This window comes from Aethina tumida, chromosome 4, assembly GCF_024364675.1.
Source record: "Aethina tumida isolate Nest 87 chromosome 4, icAetTumi1.1, whole genome shotgun sequence".
Taxonomy (NCBI): domain Eukaryota; kingdom Metazoa; phylum Arthropoda; class Insecta; order Coleoptera; family Nitidulidae; genus Aethina; species Aethina tumida.
In genome coordinates this window covers 4218542-4236430 of record NC_065438.1, presented here as the reverse complement: position 1 = coordinate 4236430, position 17889 = coordinate 4218542, and the positions used below count along the sequence as shown (strand labels likewise).

General features: G+C 25.0%; 1 protein-coding gene across 1 annotated transcript in view; it reads right to left on the bottom strand.

The window, feature by feature from the left end:
* Window positions 1–11476: 11476 nt before the first annotated feature.
* Window positions 11477–17889, bottom strand: part of LOC109603502 (5-hydroxytryptamine receptor 2A) — a 78424-nt gene continuing 72011 nt past the window's right edge. Inside the window, exons 5-6 of the mRNA XM_049966356.1 lie at window positions 16430–16726; window positions 11477–11789 (exon numbers count right to left, since the gene is read on the bottom strand). Of these exons, the coding sequence (XP_049822313.1) occupies window positions 11582–11789; window positions 16430–16726 (505 nt within the window). The 3' untranslated portion in view covers window positions 11477–11581. The remainder of the gene's footprint in view (window positions 11790–16429; window positions 16727–17889) is intronic.

Sequence of the window (17889 nt, the reverse complement as noted above, 5' to 3'; positions counted from 1 at the left end):
TGGAGATATTAATAGTGTTCTTAAATTACATTACACAAATCACATACAAGGTGTTTCTAAAATAGGTAATCTAACATCTAATTTTTCCTTTTTAAGTTTCTTTCGTTTTAAGTATTTTAAAGCAATGTTTGTATATTAATAATGAATAATACTATGTAGATGTGTTATTTAAAGATTTATCAGTCTTTTGATGCCATAAATTATTAAATAGTATTAGTATTCATTTAATTATTTAAATAATTAATATTAACACATAATAAAAAATTAATTTTGAGATGTTGGCATAAATAAAAAGCTTATTATTTTTATTATATAGAAAAAATAAATAATTTCTTTAAATAATGATCAAAATAGAACTAAAACTGCATCTGGAGTTATTAAATTGAGTGGGGATTATTAATAGAAGTGGACGATGCGTCGGTGCTTTAAAAGTTCCTAAAGTCCTTAATTATTATCATAATATAATTTCTTCCTGGTACGATAAGGCGATGAAACAGGTGTAGATCGATATTCGATGAGGAAACTTTGTGAGAACCAATTAGACTAACAGCGTTACAATAAAACGCAAGGGCCAGATTGGCACTTAAAATTGTAATGCTGTTAGCATTTTTAATAAAGCTAATTACTTTGTGAGCAGCCCTGTTTAAGTTAACAGGTGAACCGTTGTAATAACTTAACTAATAGTAACAAATTTGTATTTGGGCAGTCATACTGTGTGAGTTTTTGGTTACTGTTTGTTATGATTATGTTTCAACATCCCCCCAAAGATGTATCACTGTATAATATTTGCGGGATCAACCGTAGGACCGAATTGTAATACGACGCCCTGCATATTCATGATCTAGGAGCGGAGATTACTGAAGAGAAAGGACGTACACTGTGGATACGACCTTAGTAGTTCTTGTGTACTAAATATGTATAATTAGATTGATATTTACCCTCGCCTTCAAATCTGGGCAAATACCCAGGATTTGAGTTCAAAGTTAAATCGATACAAGTAGTTTTGGTTCCATCCTTGAAACTTTATTTAACTATTTTATCTATGTCTTTGAAATCTTCCATAGTTATTTAATTGTGGCACTCTAAATTGATTTAGTTCACGTTGAACTACTTTTTATAGTGAATATGTTACTTATTTTTAGTCCTGGAAATTAAGTATTCAACCCCCACAATGTGTTAAGGTCGAAATCCCAAACTAACAAAACGCCAATTACCCAATTTACATAATTAACCCCACCAGTTCGTCGGCGAAGGGTGCAGATGAAAAACCGCACCAGATTAGAGCCAGATGATCGAGAGTCTCGCACCGATTCACGGTGAAATTGATTGTGACCAAATTAGGCCCATCTGCAATCTCCGAGGACTTTCAGTGCGATCTTCCACCGTTAAGGACTTCCGATTTCCCGGTCGGGCCCTTTTTCAAAGCCGCAATCCGACGTGCATTATAAATAGGGGCAGATCCATTTCAAACACGTATCGATATCGTTACTGCCGCCGTGATAAATCACTTGCCTGGACCATTTGTGTCTTATCGAAAGTGAAAAAAATATTGTATCCAAATGTTTATGTTTGCATATTTTTTCCTATTCTAATTTTTGGTTTTATGTTAATATTTAGGATACTGTTGGTGTAGATAAAGAAGATTGTAATTAGAACAAAAATATACATACAAATAACAGCTGTTGTGATTACGTCAAAATGTGTTAGATCATAAATGATATCACATTTGGCTAATCTATCGATTACATATGTAACAATTCTATGTTAATAATTTTCCACTATACAATTTGTTTGCACATTCACGATGTTTAAACATTTATTAAACATCAAAATCATATTTTTTGTAGTATTTTAAAGGTTATTTTACTGATTAATTAAAAAAAAAAATTAAATAGTACCTGTTAAAAATGGATCTAACAGTGGATAAATCAAATTACTTTTAATATAATCAACTTATTCTTAGAATTTGTTTAATAGTAATTAATTATAGGATTTGTGGCGCATTCGCCATTTTAACAGCAGTTGTAAAAATGGTGGATGCGCAACAAAAAACTTAATTAAAATATTCAAATGAATTAGGATAAGAGATTTCAAAACTTAAAATTAATTGCCTTTAGAATGTAGTTGTAATTAAACAATTTGTTTGCACATTCACGATGTTTAAACATTTATTAAACATCAAAATCATATTTTTTATAGTATTTTAAAGGTTACTTTACTGATTAATTAAAAAAAATTAAGTAGTACATGTAAAAAATGGATCTAACCGTGGATAAATTAAATTACTTTTAATATAATCAACTTATTCTTAGAATTTGTTTAATAGTAATTAATTATAGGATTTGTGGCGCATTCGCCATTTTTAACAACAGTTGTAAAAATGGTGGATGCGCAACAAAAAACTTAATTAAAATATTCAAATGAATTAGGATAATAGATATGAAAACATAAAATTAATTGCCTATAGAATGTAGTTGTAATTATACAATTTGTTTACACATTCACGATGTTTAAACATTTAATAAACATCAAAATCATATTTTTTATATGTATTTTAAAGGTTACTTTACAGATTAATTAAAAAATTTAAATGGTACCTGTTAAAAATGGATCGAAAAGTGGATAAAATAAATTACTTTTAATATAATCAACTTATTCTTAGAATTTTGAACCGTAAATTGTGAAATTTTTATGGAAATTTGTTCTACTCTGTTCTAATAATAATTGGTTATGGTATCTGAAGTGAAATAAAAAGGGTAAATGGTCGATTATTTTACTTCTTAGGAACAGAATCCCCCATAAGTGTCTTAGAATATTTAAATTATGATAGAAATATTCACCTGGTTCATCCTTTTCACTATTAAATTAGGTGATAAATAATCTGGATGAGAGTGTAGGAAATAAACCAATAAATTCTAAATAATTTCTTATCATCTCCCTTGTTTTCGAGACAATCATAAATAACACCCTAAAATAAGCTTCAAGGTGTCTTTAACATTTAAAAAATTCATCCCTCCACATCAGCTCATGGAGGTACGAAAGTTAAAACAAATCTTCAATGTTTTAAAAAGAAGGTGACTAAATATTCAATTGAAGGACTATTAATATCTAAATTCTTCATGAAATTGTTTAATAGGTTTATATTTATTTAAACATTAATAAAAATTGTTTTATTTAATTTAAAATTAATAAAAAATTGACATTTAAACTTATTTAAATTGAAAATAACCGTATTATTTAATTCAAAATCAATTTAAATTACAAATAATTATTTAATTTAATTTAAACTTATTAAATAAACAATTAAATATTAAATTTAAATTGATTTAAATTAAATATATATATATATATATATATATATATATATATATATATATATATATATATATATATATATATATATATATATATATATTACAAATAATTGTTTTATTTAATTTTAAAATTAATAAAACAATTAAATATAAATTAAAAATATCTGTTTTATTTAATTTACAATTAATAAATAATTATTTTATTTAATTTAAAATAATAATTTTATATGTATGTAATTAAATATTAAATTTAAATAGTCTTAAATTAAAAATAAATGTTTTAGGTAATTTAAATTTATTTATATTTAATTTAAATAAATTTTAAAATAGATAAAACGATTATTTTTAATTTAAGTCAATATTTAATATTTAATTTTTTTATTAATTCTAAATTAAATAAGACAATTATTTATTAATTATAAATTAACCGTTTTATCAATTTTAAACTTTATTTAAATTAAAAATAACAGTTCTGTTTAATTTATAATGAATAAAAATTAAAGAAAATAAATTCTTTAATTTAATTTTTCAAATAATGATTTAAAATATTCGTAACATTTAAATTTAATGTACGATTTATAAAAATGCTTTAGAGTTTCATATTAAGTTATTCTAAATTACCAATAAACTTGTGGAAGTACTTCCCGAATCTCAATCAGAAATTCCCGTATAAATTGATTTTAATATTCAATCGTTCCGCATTCGCCGTGCTAATAAAGCTTTTTCGAATGGACCATGAATATTTAAATGGAGAATAATCGCCAAATCAATTATTAACCGTATACGTACGAATATTCTGGTTTTATTGTTGTGTTCATGTTTATTGCTCCCAACGGCATAAATTCAAGGATATTTATTTTAACCACCGTTCGAGATAAAGTTAATCCAGTCGAAATTACATCTGGATGCATTCGCCTTTCAGTATGGAAAAAAAACCAATACCGGTATAAATTTGGAGCAGGATGGAATCAAAGCGTCGTTTCGAAAGTTCCATATATCAACGGGGCACAAGAAATGATATATGATAAATCGTGGCGATCTTTTTCCTACGTATAATAGAGTTATTTACTCCGAAATATGAAAAGGTTCAGTATGAGATTTCTTTTATGAATTATGTTTTCCCATCACGCATGTGAAAATCATTGATTATGATGTCGACGTTATTAAAGATATATTTGCCAATCCAGGTATTTCCAGCGTGGTGGGCGTCGTTCCTGGAAACGGTCTGGAAGCTCGTGGTTAACCCGTCGGTGTAATATTTTCAGTGCTTTTGGAATTGTAACAGCCACTTTGGAGGCATTCCAAGAACCCGGACAAATCCAATCTATTATGTCGCATAAGTAAACCGCATTTTATTTCCTCCTCCAGTCCAAGACCCAATAAGACCCCGGCGAGAGTGGCGGTTAATTACGCGACATAATTAGTCCGGGAAAACCCGCGGAAATAAATGTTAAGTTAAATCATTTACGTTTATTATCCGAAGACCGCCGAGGTCGAGACGGCACACAAATAAAATTGCGAAATAATTTCGTTTTGGAAGCAATCAAAAAGCTGTTAGCATCGCCACGGAAGCGGCATTATTAAAACATACTCGCGTCCGCGACCCCCACAATGTAAATTACGGCAACGGCAGCGACCGACAATTTTTTCACCCTAAATCTTCTTTAATTAACGGCGCCACCACCCACCCAAAAATACCGGATCGTAAGCTGCTTACTATTTTTAATGAGTTTCGGATGCTGACCCCACGACGTCGACGCGAAATTAAACATTTTTATGGTTATCTTTGTGCTTTCTTCATTATTTAACGCCGGATAAATTAGGTTTATAAACTGGAATGTGAAAGTTTTGCGTAATTACGGGGATTTAATGGGAAACGACAGGAATTGAATGCTTCATAATAAACAGTTTATACAAAAATTGGTATTTTTTAAAATAATTATTAAGAAATTGACTTTTGAAATTATTCTAAACTACTGTTATATGACGAAAACTATCCTATTCCAAAATTCATTGGGGTTAAATGTAAAATAAATAAATACTAAATGTAAAATCAACAATTTTTACCTCAAAAATAGTTATTTTGATAATAAATTAACAATTATTAAAATTGCCATAAAAAGGCTAGTTATTGTAAAGAAGAATATAAACTACAACCTAATTTAATTTATTCTAAATCAACCTTAATTTCTTTGACTTTGACCTAACGTAATCTAATTTATCTATTTTTAAGTAAAAAAGTACTCTGTGAATTTGATATTAATTATATTTTATAACAAATAAATTTATTTTAAAAATTATTTCATTGAGGATAAGTTTTCTAATGAATAAAAGCTTCTCTAACTTAATTTATCTAACACCTTAACTTGACTTAGTTCAACCTAACGTGATTGTAATTTAATATAACCTAACGTAATCTGATATACTTATTCTTTTAATGTTTTTATAACAAAATAACCACTACATATGTTTAAAATTACCATAAGTAGGATAACTCTTATAAATAAAAAAAACCAACTACAACCTAACTTAATTTTTTCTAACTCAACCTCACCTACCTTGACTTAATATAACCTAATGTAATCAAATTGAACTATTTTCAAGTAAAAAATGTCTTGTGATTGTGTCATTAACTATATTTTATAAAAAATTAATTTATTTTTAATATTATTTACATGAGAATGAGTTTTATAAAGATCAAAAGATACTCTCACTTAATTTAATTTATTCTAACTCACTAACCTTGAATTAGTGTAACCTAACGTAAGTAGGTTAGTTATTATAATTTATTATAAACCAGCGTAATCTGATGTACTTGTTTTTGATGTTTTTATAACAAAATAACCATTACTTGTGTTTAAAATTATCATAAATAGAATAACTCTTATTGAGAAAAAATCAACTAAAACCAAACTTATTCTAACTAACCTCACTTACCTTGACTTAAAATAACCTAAAGTAATCTAATTGTACTATTTTTAAGTAAAAAGGAATGGGAATGTATCATTTATTATATTTTATAAAAAATTAATTTATTTTCAAAATTATTTAAATGAAGATATAGGTTGAACTAAGAGTTATAGTTATTTTAATTTAATATAACCTAACGTAATCTAAATTACTTATTTTACAATGTTTTTAAAACAAACTAACGATTACTTATGTTTAAAATTGTCATAAATAGCTTTATAAAAAAGAAATTAAGTACAGCCTAACTTAATCAGTTCTAACTCAACCTCACTTACCTTAACATAATATAACCTGACGTAATCTGACTAAACTATTGTATTTTGAAGTAAAAATGTCCTGTGAATGTGTCAGTTACTATATTTTATAAAAAAATAATTAATTTTTAATATTATTTAAATGAAGGTAAATTTTATAAAGAAAAAAAGAGGCTCTCACTTAATTTAATTTATTCTATCTCACTAACCTTGACTTAGTATGACCTACTAATCTAGTTTGAACTAAAAATTATAGTTATTGTAATTTAATGTAACCCACCTGTTTAAAATGTTTAAAATTGTCATAAATATGATAACTTATAAAGAAAAAATCAACTACAACCTAACTTAATTTATTTTAACTCAACCTCACTCACCTTGACTTAATATTACTTAAAATAATCTAATTGAAACATTTTGAAGTAAAAAATATCCTGTGAATGAGGCATTAATTATATTTAACAAAAAAATAATTTATTTTCAAAATTATTCAAATGTGGGTCAATTTTCTAAAGAACAAAAGAGGCTCTCACTTAATTTAGTTTATTCTAATCCACTAAACTTGACTTAGTGTAAACTAATGTAATCTAGTTTGAACTAACAATTATAGGTATTATAATTTAGTATAACCCAACTTACTCTGATTTACTTATTTAATGTTTTTATAAAAAAATAGTCATTACTTATATTTAAAATTATCATAAATAGGATAACTCTACATTAACTACAACCTAACTTAATTTATTCTAACCCAACCTCACTTACCTTGACTTAATATAACCTAACATAATCTAATTGAACCATTTTTGAAGTAAAAAGGGTCTTGTGAATGTGTCATTAATTATATTTTATAAAAAATTAATTTATTTTCAATATTACTTAAAAGAGGGTAAGTTTTCTAAAGAACTTTTTCATATAATTTAATTTATTTCAACCCACTTACCTAATGAAATCTGATTTGAACTAAAATTTTGCTCTGTAAATGTGATATAAACTAATTCTTTTTTATAATAATTTAAACAAATGATTAAAATTGGCAGTGACAGGCTAAAGGAATAATAAAATAACTTAACTCACTTTAAATACGTTTATTACACAAGTTTGAACACTCAAAGAAATTTACAAAAATTAAAGAAGACATATTAAACATTAGATTTACAACTTTTACATGTATGGTACATTTACTTCTAACATCACATATTTTATTATTTTATAAAGAAAGACATTTTATAGTAGAAGTACACTATGTAAACGTTTTGACTAGTTTTTTTGTGTTTTTATTTTTCGACTAGTGCTGGACTTTTTATTATCAAAAGTCGTTATAGTATACTTCTATTTAAAGCAGATTGTCAGAGTTTTTTGTGTTACGTTTGATTATTCTCTTACAGTTTAACGATTATACATATACAATTATTAATTTTTAGTAAAATCTTTGGTTAAACGACATTAAACGCGTTTAAATATAAATTTATAGTTTATATACAATTGAATATCAATTCAGAAATGTTAAAATATTTATTATTAGAGATTTGTAAACGGAAAAAATTATATACATATAAAATTTAAAACATAAATCTATATAAATATACATCAATACTAACATTTCTCTACTTATTTTTATTTGAGTAAAGTAATACTTGGAATTAATGAAATGACAAACAATAAACAAAAGATAATCCAACAAAGAATAAAAACATTGTATTTATTTACACACATTTTTAAATACGATATTTACACATTAATTTAAATTTATTTTCTCAATACGTTAATAATTATGTTAGTGAAGTACACACACAATAATATCTAAACGTAAAATTTTAGTTTATCTTTAAATGACTAATGCTTTTATTGTAACATTTCATTTCAGCATAATGATTTCAAAATTAAATTGTTTTAATTTTACATGTTGGTGGACTAAAAATACTTAAACATAAGTCGTTTATTGAGTACTTAAATTATTAACTTAACAATGAATTTTAAGGACTAACATATTGTATTTTAAATTTTTATTTCAGATCTATATAAGTCCTTTGTACAGTAATATTTCATTTCAGGACAGTCATTTTAAAATTAAGTTGTTTTAATTTTACATGTTGATGACTTAAATCTACTTAAACTTAAGTCGTTTATGAAGTACTTAAATTATTAACTTAACAACGAGTTTTAAGGACTAACATATTGTATTTTAAGTTTTATTTTGGATCTTAAGTAAGTCCTTTGTGCTTTCTGTAAAATCTTGCTGGAACTGGAACAAGTTCAATAAAAATAGAATTTTTAAACAATACATTCTGTTCCTTTGTCGCAGACATGTCGGGCTTTAAAAAAAAAACTTAAATGTTGTACGTTACGCCTCGTGCACCCCAAGTGGAACAGTTTTAATGCGAAACGAACGAGTTTCAGATACACTTTCGTCTCATGTGACCTGACTCCGTTACCGAACAGCGACTGTACAACTGAAGGATAATCTGAAAGAAACAAAAAAAAAGAGAACCTCCGAATTAAATAGAACAACTGGGCTTTTTTCTGCAACGTGGAGTTTATTTGTTTGTCGGTCGGTTGACGGGGATGCGAAAGTATTGCCGGAATTCGGAGCGAGGACCGTTCCTTGAAACAAATGGACCACGTATTTAATCAGTTTAAGGTCAAACGTTTTAATTGTTTTCGGACGGACATGTCCGGACATGCGAAAATATCGCCGTGGGTTTATGGAAAAATGGACTTCGATAGGCTTGGACTGTCAAGAGAGTAAATTCTACGTGTGTGTGTGTGTGTGTGTGTGTGTGGAGGGTTGTTGGTCAAATTTTGACCTCCCTATTATTTATTTTATTAAACAAAGAGATACAAAAAAATCTTGAGAATCTTTAATTTTTTTTACAGTACTAAAAATCCAGTTTTTCCAGATTTTGAGGTCATAAACTTATTTTCACCGATATATTATGACATTTTAGGTTGAGATAACAATTAATTACTCATTATAAATTATCAACAATATAACTTAATTAAATAAATAATTAAATGTTTAATAATAGCAGGTTAATTAATTTTCAAATTACAAAAGTTATATTGAATAATTAAAATAAAATAAATTTAATTATGATTATTCATTTCAATAAATTTTGATTATACTCAATACTTAATCAACTGCACATAAAGAGCCACATTATATTCAAATATTAAATGGTTTTTAATTAAATTTTTAGAACATATTATTATATAAATAAGAAATATTTCAACAAAATTTTGATATCCTTTCCTTGAAACAAATATTTTTATTTTTATATTTTAATTTATTTTTTTATAGATTATCATTAAATTAATTCTCATTTGTTGAATTAATTGAATTTTTTGAATATTTTGCTATAAATTAAATAATAATTTTAATTAAATAGTTTAATTACAATAATATGCTGAAAAGAGAATCTAAAATTTTTTTCAAAATTTCTCCCGAAAAAAATACAGTCTTCCAAAATTAAATTTCAAAAGTAGTTTTTTTCTCATATTTCCGCACCATTTCGTCCAATTGTGTTTAAATTTGGTATATATTATTCTAAAATATATATCTACAATTCAATGTAATAAACATTGTCCATAATGATACAGTGGCGTAGATTTTCGGTTTTTCACTTCATTTTTTTGCCTTATTTTCTACATCACTGAATATTTTTTAAAACTATTAAACCTATTATATTCGTTGGATAATTTGTAACAAAATTGTACTCTTGATTAATTTCGATTAACTCAGCCGGTTTTGAGATATTCCAGTTTTAATGTTTGAAAAAATTTAAATAAACATTAAAATTATAATATCTCGAAAACGGCTGTGTTAATCAAAATTAATCAAGAGTACCTTATTTTTGCACACTTTATAACAAAAATGTGCTCTTGATTAATTTTGATTAAGACAGTGGTTTTTGAGATATTTCACTTTTATTGTTTGAAGAAAATTAAAATAAACATTAAAATTCAAATATCTCAAAATCGACTGTGTTAATCAAAATTAATCATGGACATCTTTTTTTCTAAATTATGCAAAGAATTTGAAAAAATATTGTGTGGTGTAGAAAATGGGACGATAAAAAAAGAAGTACTTCCAGAATCTACGCCACTGGAAAAAGTTTATTACATTAAATTGTGTACATTAGAGTAATATGTACCAAATTTAAAGATGATTGGACTAAAAGCTACAAAAATATGAGAAAACAAAAAACAATTTTTAAAATTTAAATTTGAGTGACTCTATTTTCTTCTGTAATTTTATATAGATTTCTTCATTATTGGACCTGTTCTAACTTAATTTTTTAAGATATATTTTGTAGTCGTCTGGTTAGGCCTGAAATATTAAGAGACATCTGGTAGCTTATGAAACAAGTAATAGTTACTTAATTGTCCGTGGTAGGTTTAATGACAGTTCTGTTTCTTAACTTAAGTCAAGTCCTTACATGCTTAGTAATCAATGAAAAAAAAAATCTATCCTAAAATGCCATAATATATAGAGTTAGGCCAAGTTATCTGTGGAGAAATGCATAAAATTAGTTGAGCTTTTGCCATAAAATATTAAAAAGATTTATGAGTTTATAACATACTTTTGTGGTCAAATATTTTTGAAATATACTGTAATGTACACATATTTTTTTGTTCTTTGTTTATGAAAACTTTAATGGCATTTTAAGTATTATGAATATTTCCCAAACTTTTGTGAACCACTGTACATAGGTATCAAAAATTGTTAATAAAATGAACAAATCTCCCTTTATTATTTTTTGGTAAACTTATTTAATACAGATTTATTTTTCTGTATTTTTGGTATCTCTGGTTACTCATATAATTTAAATAAATAACCATAAATATGTAAATTTTCTAAATATTTATATTTTTTTATGTTTATCCAATAAAAGCATTTATCAATAAAAATAATGATACATTTCTAATTTATCTAAAAAAGTCTTAATTGCTATTTTTAGATGATATTTATGTTTTTTTTTTTTTTGAAACCCTGTTTAATGCTTGTCATTTGCCTGTGCACACGCACAATCTAACATGTACCTAACAATCGTGATCGTCGTACGAGTCGCCACGTTCCCGAAAATTGGACGATGGCGTCCTGATGACGTAGGACGAATCGGTGGTGGAACCAGGCGTAAGCAGCGGAGTACCCTGAAGACTGATGGCCAGCGGCAACGCCGACGGCGTGCACAAACTTGTTGCGCCCCGGTTCTCGTTCACCGATCTGTATCTGACCGGTCTGGACGATCTGCAACAACAAAAACATCACGATTTGCAATGAACACCCCGTGCAGGTCTTCGGCGACGACGGTCGCGTTGATTTTATGCGGCGCAGTAAAACCACAAAGTTACACACTTTCTCGTAGTAAAAAACACATCTGGAAGTCGATATTTTCGTTATTAATGGCGTCCTAAAACATTTTACAACCCCACCCACTCATTACAAGTCCATTTGCTGCGGATTATTCGGCCAATAAATTCCACGGCTTAATAAGTTACGATGTTTACGGCTTGTTTAACATCATCTTCGACGTTAAAATTTCGTCGTAACGCAAAAATTGTTAAATTTATTATTCCTAAGAACTTTATGATTAATAATCGTAAAGTTTTCACAAGTTTAAGAGCCATCAAGTGGTTTCGGCAATAAACCAATACATGTTTATCCAATTCAAAATGTTACTACGATTTATTTTTAGTCAATTTTTAAGTTAGTTTTACTATTAATATAAATCTGTTTAAGAAGGTCGTAATAATTAAATATTTATGAGCATCTGTGGATATTTAATGACTGATAAAATACATTACTAAGAAATAAAATGAATTTAACTGTAACATCATTCATCAAAATGGAAAATTGTGTTTTTATAGCTCGGCCAATATTAGATCAAGTTAAAATTGTTAAGATACACTAAAACAAAACGAAAATAAACTTAATATTAAATAAATTAATGACACAGAATATTGAAACTATTTCTGACTTAGTACATTGTAAGATTTAAAAAGGTGGTGCTTCGTCTCCCTTTTTATTTTTAAAATAATCCGACGAAAATTACATTAGAAACTAGAAAGAAAAAACTGACGGGGTATGAAAAAGACAATACATTTTTAGTCACGGCTACAATGTGTTGAAAACTGTTTTAAAAAGGTATAAAACTTACAACAGATTGGGGATTACCTTGAAATTGAAGTTTATCTTTAGTTTCTCAAACTAGATTTTTGCACGTCCGACTAAACAGACAAGACAATATGTATTACTTTGTTTTACGAAGCAGGAAAGTTACATTTTTTACTAAACAGGCTGAAAAAAATATCGACGAAATGGCCCAAAAATTCTGAAAACTAATAAACTTAGTTTGCTCCAAGTAATTATCTTAATAACTGCTAAAGACAAACAGATTTTAGACTAACAGAGTGTTAATTATTTTAAATATTTACAATTTGATATTTTGTGTCTTTCAGATTTTGTCCAGTTTAATTTCCAGTCAATTCATTAAGCACAGGTGATGATGATGATTAATCTAGGATAAAGCTTTTTTACTTTAAAGTTTGCTTGAACTTGATTTTAGTTTCATTTAAAGCTTAAACTGAAAAGATATAATTTAATAAATTATAGTTAAAAATATAAAATAGATTTTATTTTGATTTGTACAATTGTTAACTTCAATAAAATCTATTTATTTAATTAAATATTTATAAAGTCATATAATTGCATGTTTTAGTGTTTTATTTAAATATTCAATGGTTTTTCATTAAATTATACAAATAAATTCCTGATAATTACTTTATTATTATGTAAAACCAATTTTTAATGGGCATAAAATGATTGAAGCTTTATAAATGCAACAATAATTATTTATATGAAAATTCTATTCAAACAGGGTATAAATCAATAAAATGTTAATCTTTTACTAATATTTATTTATGTATTAATTAATATGGATTTCTTACCATTATTAGTTTATATATATTTAAATCAAATAATTATAGTTGAATAAGTATAAAATTTTGTAGAAATGCTTTTAAATTAACTAAAATTAACTTAATCATGATAAAAACTAAAATGCTTTTAATAATTACTAAATAGACAAAGGTATTGCTTATTAATTTAATATTTAATATGAAATTTGTTACCCTTATTTTAAATGAATATAACATTATTCAATTATCTGAAGATCTCTTAACCATGATAAATATCAAAGTGTTTTCAATAATTCAGAAAACAAACATTGACAAAGGTGTTGCTTATTAATTAAATCAAACACAAACTGCATTAGACATTTAATCGAAATGAATCGTAACGTCAACCCAACAATCCCTAAATCCAATAAACCTAGTTTACCCCAAGCAATTATCCTAATAACTGCTATGGGAGGAATAGATTTTAAACTAGCCGAACCCTAATTACTTTAAATATTCGCCATTTGATATTTTGTATCGTCCGGATTTTGTCCGATTTAATTTCGAGTCTATTCAGTAAGTACAGGTGATTTGATTAAATCTGGATGGAGCTTTTTACTTTGAAGCACGCCTGGACTTTAATTAGTTGTGAGCCTTAGATGAACGTTTTTTTGCATAATTTAATTTTTAGTTGCATTTTAAAGTGGCAATCTAATTTATTATCTTATTCGACGTCACATAAAAATTACAAGAAAAAATACATTATAATTTAATTAATCAATTAATGACAAGTTAATTAATATTCAAATTACAAAAGTTATGTTAAATACTAAAATAAAATAAATTTAATTATGGTTAATCAATTACTCATTTCAGTGGATTTAATACAATATACTTAATCAACTCACTGAATTTAAATATCAGATGGTTTTTAATTAAGATTTAAAAACATATTTTTCAGAAGTTTATTACATTATTTATTTGAATAATAAACAATTGATATAAATATGATTTAATTTTGCCCTTTTATTACCATTATATCAAAAAAAATATATTTTAAATATTATAAATTTATTTTCTCAACAAATTTTGATTTAATTGAATTTAATGTTTTTCAAACTTGTGAATCAAATAATAATATTAATTAAATGCTTTAGTTATAATAATATTTAATATATTAATAATTAAACTGAAAACAATTCACTTTTACTAAAAATATATGAAATATTTAATTTGTCTAAATTGACACACATTTGATTTAAAATACTTTTATAATAATTATATTATTGCAAAGTACTTAATATTATTTTATATGTTGTTTAATAGGTAAACACATTAACATAAATAACATACAAATTTATTTATGATATTTAATAATATTAATAAATATAGACATTTACACCAATTTATATTAATCAATAATGATTTTATATATAAATTTTTAAATTTTTAATAAAAAAGTGGGTAATAAATTATTATATTGAGTTGTTTATTTTTATTGTTAATTAATTCTTATTTTTTTTATAAAAAATTTTATTTAGTATTTTTGTTTTAAATTTAGTACACTATTTTAATTTATAAATTTTGATTCATTTATTCAGTATTTTTATTGAATTGAAACTATTTATTTATTAAAGATTTATAAACAATCCAAATAAAATAAATGTAGATATTTAAACCAATTTATATTAATCGATAATAATTTTTTTTTTTTGGAATTTGAAAAGAAATAATATTTTTATATTTTTAATAAAAAAGTGATTTCATTTTTTTAATTAAGTTGTTTATTAACAATTTTGTGTATTATTTTTGTTTTAATTTTAATACGCCATTTTAATTTACAAATTTTAATACATTTATTAAATATTTTTGTTGAATAAGTTTTATTTATATATTAAAAATTTATAAACAATCCAAATGATATAAATATATATATATAATATTAATCAATAATAGTTTATTTTATAAAATCTTAAATTAAATAATATTTTTAATTTTTGGTAAAGAAATGGATTCATTTTTTTTAATTAAGGTGTTTATTTTTTATGTTAATCAAATAATCAAATCAAATAATAATTTTAATTAAATGCTTTAGTTATAATAATATTTAATATATTAATAATTCAATTGAAAACAATTCACTTTTACTAAAAATATATGAAATATATTAATCTGTCTAAATTGACACACATTTAATTTAAAATATTTTTATAATAACTATATTATTGTAAAGTATTTAATATTATTTTATATGTTGTTTAATAGGTAAACACATAAATAACATACAAATTTATTTATGATATGAATAATATTAATCAATACCATAAATGTAATTGAATGGACAAAATTAAATTTTAAAATTTAATAAAGTTAAGTTATTAAAGTCTGTTGATATTTTTGCCATATAAAATACCGCAGGATATTTAATTAAATGCTGCACGAGTGAACATTACACTTCGTTAACTAGAAGATCAGATGCTTCAAAAATTGCTAAAATCATTCTTGGAAATATGCAGTTAATTTTATTTTAAAGGCAAAGTGGTTTTTAATTAAAAAGTTAATTTATGATGGTATAGTAGAAATATAAATATTTATCCTGAAAAATTTAAATTTAAAATTATATAAGCATAAACTTATGAATTATTTAATATTACATAAAAATTAAAAAAGAATTAAATATAAAAAATATTATTTAATTAAAAAATTATATAAATAATCCAGTTGGATTAATCTCCAGTTGAAACCTAAAGAATGAAGAAACTATGAGGTCTATCTAATTCTTTAAATTAGTATTTTTTGTGACGAGACAGACAAAATAACTTTTTTTTAATCGGTTAGTAAGACACGTGGACAGTACCAAAAGCCAGTTAGTAGTTGGTTAGCCTCCCCAAACTCACAACTCTAAACTTACTGTCTCACGAGCTCATGTGTATAGAGGAAAACCGGCTGCTCGTCCTCGACGGTAGCGCGAGGTTCTTGCTTTTGACATACCTCTGGCACCGGCAAAGCAACAGCCTTATGAACGCCGCCCTGAACGTCTTGTTGAACACGGTGTAGATGATGGGGTTGATGGTGCTGCTCACGTAGCCCAGCCACAGACACACGACGACCACGTGCTCGGGCACCTTGCACGCCGGACAGGCGGCGAAGATGATGTTCAGGATGAAGAACGGCGACCAGCACAGGACGAACGTGAAGAACACCAGCCCGAGGACTTTGGAGGCCTTCTGTTCGGTCGCCACGGAGTTCGCGGCCAGAGTTTTTCGCTTCACCCTTCCCGCCAACAATCTGGAACAGAAACTGTCCTTGAATTTTCTACAACTAAACTTAAACAAAAGCAAAAAAGTGTAGTTTATGTTTAAGAAGTTTAGAATGAGATTCAAGAATAATACACAGTTAACAAAGTTGAATAAACTTTGCTAACGAGCATTTCATTTAGGTTATAGAGGAAAATACAAATTCTACGTAAATTTTATTAAATATTATACAATACGAATAAATTAAACCCTAATTAAACGTTTAATTTTAATATTCAATTTGAATTTCTATTAACATTTGTAGGCGTTTTGATATAAATTTTTAATTAAAGCTATAAATTCAAAAAGTTTCCTTTTATTCCAATTAATTAGTTTTTTTTTTCGATTTTTATCGAAAAATATTTTATTGTAAAAAATATTGTAATAATTTATTTTATGAAATTTTAAATTAAATATTTTTTTAAGTTTTATAAATTTACAAATTTTAATTTATAGTTATATCAAAATATTAAAAAAGTACTATTATATTATATTGGATTTGAAATATTTTTTTAGTAAATTGTTTAATTTTGTTATTAATTTTTACATAAAAAATTTACTATATAAATATATCCTGTTTAATATTTATATCTTTTAATTTCTCCATTTTAATTTACAAATTTTGATTCATTTATTCTGTATTTTTATTGAATAAATTTGTTTATATATTAAAAATTTATTATTAACAATCAAAATGTTATAAATATAGTAATGTTGTTTATTTTTATTGTAAATCAATTTTTAATTTTTATATAGACAATTTAAAATATTAACAACTTTATTTATTATTTTTGTTTCAACTTTAGTACGCCATTTTAATTTACAAATTTTGATTTATGTAATCAGTGTTTTCACTGAATGAATTTTGTTTATATTTGAAAAATTTATAAACAATCAAATGTAGATATTATAACTAATTTAATCAATAATAATTTTATATATGAAATTTAAATGAAATAATATTTTTAAATTTTTAATAAAAAAAGGTCCAATTTTTTAAATTAATTTCTTTATTTTATTATTAATTAATTTTTAATTTTTATATTATAAACAATTTTATTTATTATTTTGATTTTAAATTTGATACGCTATATTAATTTTTAAATTTTGATTAATCTATTCAGTATTTTTATTGAATAAACTTTATTAATCTAT